At 36.4% G+C, this 14827-nt stretch overlaps 1 protein-coding gene across 3 annotated transcripts in view; it reads left to right on the top strand.

Annotated features, from left to right (window-relative positions):
- The window catches only part of LOC128864389 (protein spire), a 200780-nt gene that overhangs the window by 55972 nt on the left and 129981 nt on the right, over positions 1–14827 (top strand). For all 3 annotated transcript variants that reach the window (XM_054104024.1, XM_054104022.1, XM_054104023.1), the window contains exon 3: positions 5508–5548. In XM_054104024.1, coding sequence (XP_053959999.1) covers positions 5508–5548 — 41 coding nt within the window. The remainder of the gene's footprint in view (positions 1–5507; positions 5549–14827) is intronic.

Raw genomic sequence — 14827 nt, 5'->3', positions numbered from 1 at the left:
TCGATTAGGAAAAAATCAGTCAGAGAAACCTAAAATTGGCATTCAGCAGACAGTCCCGAAAATCCTGTCGGCCGCTGTTAAACCAAAATTTTCGGATGCTATTGCAGTTCTCATAAAACAATGCATGGTAAGCCTATGGAAGTACATATTTCTGATTCAATATTCTGTTTATAGCTCCCTATTTATAGTAAGATCACAAGGCTTCCAACGGCTTTTTCCAAAGGCTTCACTCAACTAGTTCGGCCTAAATCTGCCAAGAATGTAGACGCCTCAGTATATTTTGAATTAGATTTTCGTACAATTAAAATTTTATTCGTATTTTTCATGGTTTATCTTCATCTCACGGCGAAAAGAATTGTACTTTTTTGTTTGCCTAATTTTTTTTATTATTCACAACTCATTCGTTTGTACGCATTTTTGTGCTCATTTCTTAATGTCTGTATTTAATCTGCAGAGACCTTCTAACACAATTCATTCCACAAATTAACTAAGTAAAGTAGAGTAAAAAAATCTAAATGTCTAATAAAGCAACAGAGCATCATTACTTAAGTTAGTACGTAAACAAATTTTTTGTATTCGCAAACTTAGTTGCTTGAATTGACCTGCTTTTAGATGAACATATTTTTGTGTTTTTTTTTGGTCAAAAGCAACAAATTTTTTATAATTCTGTGTTCTTAATTTTTGAAATTATAAAATCATAAAACATATTTTAGTACTAAGTCCTAAATACAATTTAACTATTCTTGACATATGTTTGTATGTGTGTGTGTGTGTACATTCTTATTCACCAGCTCAACCTTTGCAGCGAGGGGGAATAACCGGCCATGTACGATTTTCAATGTCGAACATTCGCTTTTTTTCATTGTTTTCGCATGCAAAATTTACGCGTATAAAATTTAATTAAATTACTAATTGAATAAAGCCCCTGCTACACAAACCTAAGCACAGACAAAGGAACAACTGTGCCATTTGCATGATGTCATTTGCGATTGTGATTTTTTCCTCTTTCCATAAAAATGCTTTTCCAAAGCACACGCAAGCACTCACATACGAGTATGTGTCATATATGTATAGGTGTACATACACATCTATAGATAACTTAGAAGCGAGCAGCAGATTGAGAAAGTTCGGCTGCGCCATTGCAATTTTATGAATGAACTCAAGTGCCGGGTGGCGGCACCACACAATAGGACAATAACTGTTTGGTGGCCTCGGCGACTCTCAAGCATCGCGCGGCAGTTAATTCAAACTTTGAGATTCCCCAGCGTTGGCTGACACAAACATATGTTGAGTTTCTAATTAAATTATTTGTTGTTGTGCCTTTTATAAGAGTATCTATTTCTCTTCTTTGGTACGTTGTTGTTGTTCTGCTGAACACAAATTCTACATATGTAGCCTTGGCAGAAGTTCTAGCTCGTGGCGCACGCAAGCAAAATTTAATTTGCTAAAATATTTAATTGACATTTAACGGACATTTCGCATCGATGCCGCCCAATGGCAAAAAAAAGAAACAAAAAACAATAGAAAATAAAAATTATATCACAGTTATTTGTGGCTTGTGACTGCCTCCTTAATAATAATAATAATACGATGATGTTACAGCTACGGCCAAAGTTCCATAAATTAGGCGGCTTAATTTGCTGTGCTGCGGCATTCTGGCAATTTTTTTTTATATTTTTATTGCGGCGTTTGTGATTTATGCGTTTCTGGCGAACGTTTAAGCAAATTCGAGCACCAATTGACCACGAGCTCTGATGTCATTCATTAATCGTGCGGCGTAATTTGAATTATAACGGTCTGATTAATATGACAAATTAAACACATAGAAAAAATACAACGAAAACAAATTAGGTTAGGTTAGGTTAACCTGTTTGGCAACAAGCCACGCATAGATCTCATGGTCCCCAGCGATACCAGATGGAGACCGACCTCTATGAATACCGAAAGTAGACATCATGTAGGATGTCAGCGCTTTTGGCGAATCTAAGCAGCGCTGGGAGATGTTATAAAGTTTCCTCAACACCCTCTCTGCATTTCCTGCATTTCTCCGTGTTAGCAATCCCTATCTTGTACGCATCTGCAGCCAATAGATTATGACATGTTAGCATACCTATGACAGTTCTACATTCCTTTCGCGAGAGTCATGTTTTGTCGTTAGTTCTACACATAACTTTTGCTGTTTTGCATGTGGTCAGATTAGTCCACCTATCTTCCACTCGCTTTTTCATGTAGTCGTACATTTCGTTGTATAATTTAGCTGTTTTAGTATGTCGTTCTCTTCTTCAAAAGGTAGTCTAACAGCACTTTTTGCTATCTCATCTACTATTTCATTTCCCACAATGCCTTTGTGACCAGGTACCCAATAGATATGCAGCCTATTGTTTGCGGCTAGCCTCCCTGCTCCGTTGAACATTTTTGGACATAATACAATGAGAGCTTATTGCTTATTAATTGTTGAGTTCTTTCTTGTTCTAGTGTAGACTAGCTCCGCGGCTTTCCCCACAGCAAAAACTTCCGCTTGGAAAATGCTGCTGTGGTCTGGCAGCTTGATAGGCTGCCTTATCCCTAGTTTTGAGCAGTAAATACCCGCTCCCACTCCGTCTAGAGTTTTAGAGCGGCCTGTATAGATGTAAAAAGTTCTATGGCTAGGCTTCATGCTTTTGTGCATCCCTCCTCTTCAATTGTAGCACGAAACCTTCTCTCCCAATTAAAGTACGGAGTCATGTAGTCTGTGCAACCTGAACTCCACTTTGCTATTGAGCTGTGACCGAAGGTTCTGCAGTTGAATACTCCAGCAGCCACCAACCTCCTCGCGGATTTCGCTGCCAGGTTTCCCGCCATAAGGTCAATAGGTGGCATGCTGAGTATCATTTCCAGCGCCGCCGTTGGAGTGGTTTTCATCGCTCCTGTTATGCACAGAGCAGCGAGTCGTTGAATCCTTTCTAGTGGCATTAAGTATGTCAGTTTTGTTGTCGCAGTTCGCCATACTAAGGCCCCATACAGCAATATCGGTCTAACTACTGCCGTGTAGCACCAATGCATCAGAGAGGGTAATAGACCCCAAGTAACGCCCAGCATTCTTTTACATACGTACAACGCATTACTGGCCTTTTTCACCCTTTCCTCAGCAATGTGCTTCCACAGCAATTTACTGTCTAGTATTACTCCGAGGTACCTTGCATGATCCTTGAGAAGTAGTTCGTTGTTGCCTATATTCGGGAGGTTCCACATCGGGACCTTGTATGTACTTCCTGGTAAAAAGTACCATGTTCGTTTTTCCCGCGTTTATCCCTAGCCCTGCGCGAGATGCCTATTGGTGTACCGTTTTGAGTGTGTTATTCATCACATTACTGATGGTGTCCAGGTACTTTCCCGTAACTACTACAGCTATTGCTGAAAACAGTGAACGACGTAAACGCAGTCCCCTGTCAGCTGTTACGATCAAACTAATGAGAACCCCATGTAAATGAAAAATTCCTTCCTTCCGTATCATGTGTAAGCAAAAATATCAATGGCAACATTGTGTAGATACAACCAAACACATACACACACAAACCGATATATTGTGTAAAATATGTAATTAAAAGAACGCAGTTGTTCTCACGGGATGAGTTTTTGTGCTGGTTAGGGACTGCGGTAAGGGACTGCGTACGTCGTTCACTGTTTTCAGCATATGTCATCTGCATATGCCACTAGTTTTGGTGCCCCTCCGTCAAATTTCTTCAGCAGTTCATTTGCTACAAGTAACCATAAAAGCGGCGATAGTGCCCCCAACTACAACTAAAACATATAATATTAAAAATTAAAACAAAATTTAAAGAAAAAATAAAAACATAAAAAATAATAAAAAAAAAATTTAAAAAAGAATAAAAAAAGATTAAAAAAACGTATATATGTATAAAGTAAGAGTAAACAAAAAAACATTAAAAATAAAAAATACAAAAAAAAAATTATTAAAAAAAAATAAGACAACATTTTAAACAAAAATTTAAACCAAAAAAATAAAAGTAAAAGTAAAAACCAAACAATTAAATATAAAAAATAAATACAAGAAACGATAAAATAGATAAATTAAAATAAAAGAATTAAAAAACATTAAAAAAAATAAAAGTAATAAAAAATTAAAAAAAATAAATAAAAGTAAAAAAAATGTATTATGAAAAAATAAATACAAACAAATTATACTAAAAACCAAATATAAAATAAAACAAAGGTCAGCATCATTCCAGTTCTTCAACAACTATTTTTTAATATTTTTCCTTTTTGTTTTTTGAGTTTGCCAGCATTTGAAAAAGCGCCGTAATTTGAATTATAACGGTTTGCTTATTATGACAAATGAAACATATATTAAAAAAATGTTTTTAATAAAAAAGATAGAAAAAAATTATAAAAATAAAGTAGGATTCAGCAGCATTCCAATTGCTCAATAAATATTTTTCAATTTTTTCCAATTTTTTTTATTTTGCCAGCATTTGAATAAGCGCCTATGTATGTGCCTATGCATGAGTTCGCGTACGTGAATTTACCCTTCCCCGTTTGCGTTAATTTATTGTCAGCACATTTGCATATTTCAAACACACATGTACACATACATACATATGTACCCACATAAGAAAAAACCTCCACACACTCCAGTTGACTGGCACAGAGCTTCGCTAAACATTTCAATTACCAATTACCAGCAAACCGTAATCCAATGATTTATAGTCGTCATCAGTGAACGCACCACTCCGCACGCCAACTGACTTTCAACTTTTATTGGCTTGAAGTTATTAACATTGCATATTTTAACATTTGAAATAATTTTGTTATATCCAATACTCCGCGCGCTGCAAAGTAAGTAAATAAGCGCACGATTGGTTCAGTGAACTCGGAAATCCAATACCATTACCAAAGTCATTACTTTGTCATTACCGGCAAATTGTGTGTATGCATTATTCTATGTGTGTGTGTATGTATGTATGTGTATGCATGCATGTGTTTATTTAGCAAATTAAACACCTTTTCGCAAACTCATTTGCAAGCCGTCCAATGTGGGCCACAGACAATTCGTCGAAGTACAGCTCACACAAAAAATACAGCATCGCCGTCTTTGCCCTACCTAAAGCGGCTGTTTATGTACCCCGTAGTCCACACACTGCTTCTTCCTGCATAACATCACGTTTTGCGCATTTGTCGTGATCTCGTAAATGTCATTGGGCACTACTGATTAATCTTATAAAAATTTTAATAATATTTTCATTGTTGGCTCTTGAGGCACAGCATCACTTCACTTCAACTGGCGCGTTTCTGACGCTGATGGCGTTGTTGTTGTTGTTGTTGTTGCTGATGGCACACTCTGCACTTATTTTTCGAAGGCTGTCTTGGAGCACTTTGAGTGCAGTGTTGATGACTGATTTTGCAACCAAATATTTGCTCTGGCGGCTTAATTTTTACTTATTTTTAAGATGATAATCTTTCGAAAGTCCGTACATTTTTTTAACAAATTTGTTTGTTTTTGTTTGCAGGTGATGATAATCATGTATTTCTGGTGGCTTCGCACAAAAAGGTGAGTACGAAATGAAGTGAAGGATGAATTTGGATCTATGTACATATGTATGTGGGTATATACCCTTGTATATATGGAAGTGTCTTGCAAAACCTTCAAGGTAGATTAAGTAACTCTTCTAGTGCGAAAAATTTGAAACACGTTTTAAATGATAAAAACTTTAAGATGCCATAAGATTGTGAAAAAATCCGTTAATTTGCTAATTACAATTTTGCATAATAGGCCTAAGTAGTAAAAGTAAGGCGATTTGAAAAGGCCGGCGGTTTGGCCACGCCTCTATTTTGCTTACTCCGAATAGACTCACCTTCGACGAGCTATTCAGGACCAGCGTACCATCAAGAAGAGAGGGACAAACACCAAGGTCACGGAGAAGGGCGGAATTAAATTTCTACAAAGATGGTTCCAATCTAGACGATAGGGTTGACTATGGAATATTTTCGAAGGAATTAGAACTTGAACTATCCGTTCGGCTACCAGACTACTGCAGCGCCTATCACGCTGTAAAAACGCGCATACCTCAACAAAAACTGCAATAAATTTATTCTCGGATAGCCAGGCGACCATTAAATCAATGAATCCAGCTATACTAAGAGCAAAGGTTGCAGAGGAACGCTAGACAGCCCTGAATGATATTAGAGTCGTATTGAAGGTTCAACTCCTTTGAGTTTCGGGGCACAGAGACATTGAGCGAAATTGTAAAGCCGATGAACTGGCCAGGAAAGGTACTACTCTTCAACTGCTCAGTGATAGAAATACCAGTAAGATCCCTATGGCCACGAGCAAACTAATACTTAATTATAAAATTATCCAAGAGGCCAGTAGGTCATGGAGAGATGAAGGCACATGAGTAACAGCTAGGTTACTGTGGCCGCAAATAAACAAGAAAAAGCCACAGGAATTGCTAAGCCTTTCAAGAGAGGATTTCTCGAAGATCGTAGCTTGTACTTAAAAAAATAAAGTCCTTCCATAAATTCTGTTACAAGTTAAGTCTGTTGTAGATATGAAATTATAATTTGTACAATACTTATACGGAAGAACTGCCTCAGGCTATCCCCAAAGTCACACTAAGAAACCTAAAGCGCCTAGCCGCCAGACCCAGACAGTCTTTGTCTCTGGCGGATCCTCCCGCTTTTGCAATGGAGGTTGTACAGAAGTCCAAGCTTCTCCGCATGAGTTTTGCTATGAATTTTGAAATTGAATGGCGAGGCATCCCTAGCAGTTTAAGCGTTCTTCTCCTGAGGCCAAAGTGTTTTTGCTTGACTATTGAAAAATACATTTGTGTCTGTCTCCGAACACTGTTTCCTAGGCATTTTGCATGCTTGCTGGATCGCAAAGACCTCTGCTTGAAAAATATTACTAGTTTTCGGTAGTTTAAAGTATACTGAAATATTGGCTGATCTAGAGAAAACCTCCGCTCCAGCTTCACATTCCATCTTGTATTCCTCGGTGAAAACAGAGATACCTATCATGTCCGTGCAGACTCTCTCGCTTGAGCGCAACAGATTGAATTTCAAGATCAGCGGGGAGTAAGTACAGAATGATGTCGAGGACGGCAGTGGGGCATGTTTTACACGCTCCTGTGATGCCTATGCATGCAGACCTCTACACTCTCTCTAATTTAGTGGTGTTCCGAAAAGCTACCCACCAAACTAGGCAACCATATGATAAAATTGGCAGAACCACTTAGTTGTACATCCAGAATACGACATGTGGCTTGAGACCCGATTTTTTTACCGAACATTGATTTACAGGAGGAGAAATCCGTACTGGCTTACTGGCTTTCTTAACTCGATTTTCGGTGTGCAGCTTCCAATGAAGCTTGGGTCAACTATGTATTACACTAGGATACTTGACTTCCGACGAGTGCGTAGGAAACTGGCTTTTTTAATCTAAGAGGTCTAAAAAGTGAAGTTTTATATTTTCTTTAAGTTCCGTTTTGGCAGAGTTGACTCAAAGGTCGAAACTAGCAGCCTATCGACTAAGTACAGCCAATGCTTCTTGAAAACTTTCAGCCCTGACTTCATTAACCTAACATATCTACAAAAAAATGTAAGACGCGCATTAAAAAGAAATCGTCCAATCGTCCAATTGAAATACTTTTTTCAGCAAGTGGCCAACAAATAAATGATTTTTGTGATATGACTAGTTGGTTTTCTTAGTAAAAATTCCTTTGCGTAAAGAATTTAAATTAAAAAACTGAATATTAATAGCACCACAAAATTGCTCCAAGGACTGCCTGAAGGAATGGTGGCATTAGACTTGAATAACAACCTAAGGGATGTTGCCCTTGAAAATTTCAATAATGAAAATAAAAATTTATTTAAAATTGTATTCTTTTTTATTTATAAAATCTGATGTATTTTCAAGAGGGTTTAATCAAAAACTTCACAAAGACATAGAAACAAGACTGATTCCGCTTAGAGTAAAAATATGCATATTCGGAATCAGCGAGAGATTTTACATACGAATTGTTTTGGTTCTCTTTCGAAACAATAAAAAATTATTAATTATTTGTAAACCAGTGTTAAATGTATGATGCCATATTTCAAACTTTTAAGCTCACACGCATACATACGCAGACATTTGCATTACTATTATTAATATTATCATTATTACTAGGAGAATAAATTATTGTACATCATTTCAAATGCAAAAATATATTTAATTCCCATAAAAAACGTCATTGCCTGTGACCTTAACAATGAAAAATGCTGCGACAGTTGTTGTTTGCCCTGACATCTGGCACCCAACAGACAGACAATAACTCGGACGAACAAAAACTGTTTCATTCTAATTTGCCGCAGCTAGTTTTCTCTTCTATTTATTTTTTTTTTTAATTTTTTTGTTTTTTTTCCTCGTTTTGTTTTTGTAATCAACAGCTGCATTGTTTATTTATACGACCACACAATTTTCTTTTATTAAATAATTGCCAATAAAATCCACAAACATGGAAAAATTAATTACAGCTGAAACAAAAGCTACCAAGTGCGCCATTATTCATTTATTGGTGGCTCAAAATCGGTGGCCTCTGGGTAGTTTGATTTATTTGTGGCAAGTGCGCAATAGTTCAATTACCTGCCCCATTAAGTGAAACTCTAGATTTGCGGATATGTAAGTGTGTGTTTGTGTGCGAGTGCGCGCACTTAGTGCAGACTGAGTCGAGCTGGTGGCGGTGCTGTTCTACACCGTTGCTCACCCAGAGCAAAGAGGTGCTTTGCCTCATAGTCCGTAGCTAAATGCTGTAATTTTTTTTTATATTTTTTTGTTTTTTCCCCGTTCTTTTTTTTTTTTATTTGCTTTTGTCACCGCAATCAGCCACTCACATTTCCAGGCTTGAAATATGAAACTTTGTTGCTGTTGCACATAGAAAATCAACAGTAGCAACAGCAGAACAATAAAAGGGAAATGCATTGAAAAAAATATCTGCCACAACAAAGTGTTCTTGGCTTTGAAATATTTTGCTATATGAAAATATTAACTTGTGTATATATGGAATGATAAACATGAAGAAAATGCACCCCTGTGTATGTGTAAAAACATGACTTCCCTGCAGGGAAAAGCCAAACATATAAAAGCATTTAATAGAAAATATTATGTTAGTTAGTCATTGACTGCCAACTTCACCATAAATGCATGTCCAATCGAGCAAATAAACTCCTTTACTTACCTTGGCAGTTTATCGTTGCGAATGCAGGATCTAATACCTGCACTGGATCCTGCATTCGCAAGAGCGAATAGAGAAAGCACAGACCGCATTCAGCAGGTTTAGCTCCATATGGCGCAAGCAACAGATGTCTAGAAACACCAAACTGCTGATCTTTGAGTCTAATGTCAGGTTGGTTAATTGTCGGAATATTGTGCGAAAATGATCGAGATTAAAGCGTGATGAAGCAGCTCAAACGGTGGCGAAACCAGGACTAACGGCCAGGAAGATTCTACTGCGTGTTTGACGGGACTTGAAAGGAATAATTTATTATGAGTTGGTTCCGTATGGCCAGATCTTTATTGTTAACAACTGGAACGTTTGAAGGTAGTGATTGACCAGAAACGGCCAAAAGTGGCCAACACCAGAGGTGTTGTAGGTGTTGTGTTCCATCAGGGCAACGCAAGCCACACACGTCTGTAGTGACTCGCCAAAAACTCCAGGAGTTTGGTTGGGAACTTTTATGCATCCACCAGTCCTCACCTGGCACCAAGCGATTACCACGTTTTCTTCACATTGCAAAACTTCCTGAGTGGTAAAAAATTGGTATCAAGAGAAGATTGTGAAAATCGATTACTAGAGTTTTTCTCCAATAAAGGCCAGGACTTCCATTATGAAGCTACCCCTAAAATGGCAATAGATTACACTGTAAGACAAAAAAAAAAATAAATAAAATATACTTTTATGGAGACCTAGCACAACTTGTGGCTATAGAAAAACTAAACAAAATGGTATAGGAGAAATTTCCAATACACCCCCAAAATCTCGTTTTATGGCCATAAAACCGTTTTTCAGTAGGTTGATGTGAAGAATCACTCCTAAATTCGCCAATTTCCATCCGATTTCAAATTTGTTTTTTTAGTTCGAAAGAACAAAAACAAGCCTTTTTGACAGTGTGTTGACAATTTTTCTGGAATGACAACTGACGAGACTGTAGGCGGAAGTATTTGGATTTTTTTTATTTTTTCTCTATTTTTCCAACTAATTGAATTAAAATTAATAGAGTTGTGTGGGTTTTAAAATTTTATTTTTTTTTTTACTAATTTGGTATGTAGGCATCGAAGCATGAAAATGATAACAAGTGTCATTATAAACACATAATATTTATTGGAGTATTGTGCAGTGCAGCACTGTACGGTATGGTACGGTGCAGTACACAACGGAACTGGTTCCAAACTTAAAAATGCATTGGAAACGGCCCTTTGGAGTTTAGTATGGTACGGTACATTTGTCATTCTCTTCATCAGTTTTGAATACTTCTCTGTATGAAATTCGATCATCATCATTCATCTGAAGTCGTCATCAACTAAATTCTATTGTTTAAATCGAGAAGCGAGCGTTTCAAATTGTCTTCCCGATAGAAGTAAATCACGAGAAAGGTCCTGAAAATCTGAATTTGATACAATGTGTCGTTCTGAAGACTTAGAACCAAACGGAAAGTATGCTTCATCATCAGGTTTATTGTTATCAGTTTGATCGTCATAAGCAATGAGTTGAACTTCCTTCAGTTCCTACAGTTGAGTCAATCATATCGTCCAAGACTACGGAGTTCTTAACAGTTGCAACATCAGCATACTTTATGTGCTTTCGAGCTTTATAATGATGACCGTTTACGTCCGTTTTATAAAAATAAGAATCATCTGGATTACGATAAGGCTGATCACTCATCGGAGAATATTGAGAAATTCGACTTTTCTGGCAACGTTTTGATTTATATCTCTTGAATATCAATGAAACAAACAATAAAACTTTAACGTTTTAATAAGGTTAAATTATACTAACAAACTTCTTTTGTTAATCAATGTACAGTGTGAACTTAGGTACACTTGGGAGCTTTTTCATATTTCCATTGAAAAAAAAAAGTGCTATAATATGTCAGATATTTTCGTAAGTTCTAACCAGTTCTGTTATATGCAGTACAGTGTACTGTTATGTATACATATATACTCCAATAAATATTACGTATCTATAATAACGCATCAAAACACGTCCTTATTCCCATTTAGCGTAAGTTATACCTACATACCAAATTAGTAAAAAAAAAAAAAAAAATTTTAAGACCCACACAACTCTATTAATTTTAATTCAATTACAGTCAAATATAGCTCATTCGACGCAAAATTAAATTTACTATTACAATAGTGTACTAAAAACAATCCTCAATATCGGATAATATCGTAAAAATTATGTCAAAGTTGAAAAAATAGAGAAAAAATAACAAAAATCCAAATAATTCCGCCTACAGTCTCGTCAGTTGTCATTTCAGAAAAATTGTCAACACACTGTCAAAAAGGCTTGTTTTTGTTCTTTCGAACTAAAAAAACAAATTTGAAATCGGATGGAAATTGGCGAAGTTAGGAGTGATTCTTCACATCAACCTACTGAAGAACGGTTTTATGGCCATAACACGAGATTTTGGGGGTGTATTGGAAATTTCTCCTATACCATTTTTCTTAGTTTTACTATACCTACAAGTTGTACTAGGTCTCCATAAAAGTATAAAATGACTGTCGCACAGTATTATACAACAAAACGGCCCAAATGGAAGAACCCGAAACATCTTAAATAAAGTTTTAAATTATAAGAAAAGCTTTATTAACTCTGTCATTTTGTTGTTTCATGCACGGATATTCGAGCCTATGCACTTCCGAATGGTAGTCACACACCAACTGATTCGGCTACGGCGGCCGCTAGGCCGATATTAAGAAATTAAAATATGGTTGGTTCGATCGCATGAGACCGAAAAAATCGTTCAACGAGCTTAAATCTATAGGGTTTTCCAATAAGAGGTGTTATGATCAATGGTTTCGTTGCTTGTGTGGCACGTAGCGCCGTCTTGTTGAAACATGAAACGTTGTCCAGATCAATACCATCCAATTCCGGCCATACAAAATCGTTAATCATCTCTCGATAGCGCAATCCATTCATCGTAACTGTTGCTCCAGCTTCATTTTCGAAAAAATAAGGTCCAATGACCCCACCCGACCATAAACCGCACCAATGATTTTTAGATGTAATTCCGGATAATTTTTATGCATTTCAACGACCCAATCAGCAAAGACACGACGTAGTTGATAATCGGCCGACTTGTGTTCTTGTATTAACTGGACTTTATAAGCCTTAAGACCCAAATCTTTATGCAAAATACGGTGTAATGACGTTTGTGGAATGTCTAATTCCAAAGAACGATGAGGAATGGACAAACCTGGGTTTTCTTCAACACTTTCGGCTACAACAGCAATATTTTCGGCTGTTCTTGAGGGAGGGGCACGGGTTGTATTTTTCACATCACTAACTTGGCCCAACAGCTCGAATTTTTTCACCAATTTCTGTATTGCGGTTCGACAAGGTGCTTCACGATGACCCAAAAATGTTCGAGTTTTACGAACCATCTCTGCCAAATTTTCACCATTTTTATAGTGAATTTTAATAATCTCAATGCGTTGTTTAAGCGTGTGTCGTTCCATTTTTATTAGTGGCGTAGTTTCTACTTGTCATTCGAAATAACATGTGTTATTGGAAGACCCTTTATAGCGAGAAATCGCACTTGTCGCTTGATTGAAGTGTTTTCCTGACAATAATTACACATCGATGACTATTCGTAATAATAATAAAGCGGAAAAACGACGGAGCACCAACTGGTTGAGCTGAAAAGTGAACTGGCAGTATTCACAAGTAGTATTTTCCCTACAGGGTTCTCATACTTATGTGTATCTAAGTGTAAGTATTAGTCTGGCTTGGCTGCCTGTTTTAGTCAACTCATTTAATTTTTTTTTTTTAATTTTCAGTTTTATTCTTGCTTTTGACAGCAGTGCGTGACAAGCATCGCTACAACAACAGCAACAATGTAGCTTGATGTTGTTGGCATGCAATTGCAATTAGAATTATTTCTTGTATGGCAAAGTTTTTTGCTATTTATGCGCTAGTTTTGTATCTCAAATACTACTAAATCTACTCTCACCCCGACCAGTGCATGTTGTTGTAGTTGGTGTGCAATTACGAACATTGCTGCAAAATGCCGTAACTGCAATATAAGTACGAGCAGTAATGGAATGTTTGTATTAGCTAATAAATGCCAATTAGCCAGTTTTAATTAAATGTTTTCATTCCCCAAGCTCTAATTTGTATTTCTTTTTATTGGCAATGATCGTTACTTTTATCATCTTTTGTTCCTGTTGTGCGGGGGCGTGCGATTCGAAGAATGTTGTAACTTTCATCCCTTTAGAAAAAACGAAAGTTCTCATTGTGTAGAAATTAGAGGAATAATTGAAGTTTTAGACAAACTAAAATCTGGATAAGGCTCAACATCCACAGCAAAAGAATATGAACGGAATGGGGCGACTGTAAGGACAATAAAGCGAATCGAATCCTCTAAATATTCGCAAAGTGTAGCCGGAGGAACTGCAAACGCAAAATGTGCCACATATCATGGATATGATTTAACAGAAGCTGTAGAAAAAGCGCTAATAATTTGGATAGAGGACAATAGTAAACAAAGTGCTGGTTGATTCTAATTCGATAAGATACAAAGCGCTTAAAATTATTAGCGCTTTAAAGGAAGAACAACATACGCCATCTACTAAAGAATTTAGTGCAAGCAAGGCATGGCTTGAAAACTCATTTTACACGATTATAATGAACATATCTTCCACTTTGGAATGGCTTCTTAAGATCGATTTTGATCGATTTACATGGTTCCAGGTTTGCTGAACATATCCGTCTACTTTGTATGAACTTTGTGTCTCGTTTTAAACGATTTCGTTTTGCACGACTTTTCCAAGAACGTAGCTACCGTGTAAATCAAGGGATAAAGGTATAGAATTGACGTTTAAACCTTTTATTGGGTGTTTGGGCTCCTCCGAGCTCCTCCCCCTATTTGTTGTGCACGTCCTCCGGTGGAGGAGCTTTTTATGAGTATGTTTTCCCCGGCAGAAATACACTCGGTTGTTTGCCATTGCCTGCCTAGAGGCGATCGCTTTGCCCATCATTTGGTGTTTCATGTCTTCAGATTCGAACCTGTACACTTCCGAATAGTAATCACGCACTAAACATTCGGCTATGGCAACCTCCGTTTTATACTATTACTTGATTCAAAAATTTCATACTAAAAGGTTTCAGCGAAAAAAAAAACGAAATTACACCTTAGGCGTTCGATTAGCAACATTTTTCAGACCCAAAACGACACCTTTTTCTTTAATGCTTATGGTTTTATTACAAACAAAAAATAAACAAAAAATTGTAATAATAAAAAAATAAATGTTTTTAAAATTTTTGTGAAATATTTCTGTATGAATTTTCTATTTCTAAAGCGTCCGATTTTTTTTTGTTTTTACCGAAGTTGATTGTGTTGGATTTTAAAGCTCTTTCTTTAAATACTTAAAGCGTTATTTAAAAAAACAACAACAAAAATACAATAATAAAAAATGTTTAATGTTATTTATTCAAAAAACCAACAAAAAATTGTGGTACAAAATTAAATCTTATTAAAATTTTTATAAAAATAGACTTCTGTATGAATTTTCTATTTGTAAAGTTTTTATAAAAATAGATTTCTATATGAATTTTCTATTTATAAA

This window comes from Anastrepha ludens, chromosome 5, assembly GCF_028408465.1.
Source record: "Anastrepha ludens isolate Willacy chromosome 5, idAnaLude1.1, whole genome shotgun sequence".
In the NCBI taxonomy this organism is placed as follows: domain Eukaryota; kingdom Metazoa; phylum Arthropoda; class Insecta; order Diptera; family Tephritidae; genus Anastrepha; species Anastrepha ludens.
This window is presented reverse-complemented; position numbering and strand designations above follow the sequence as displayed.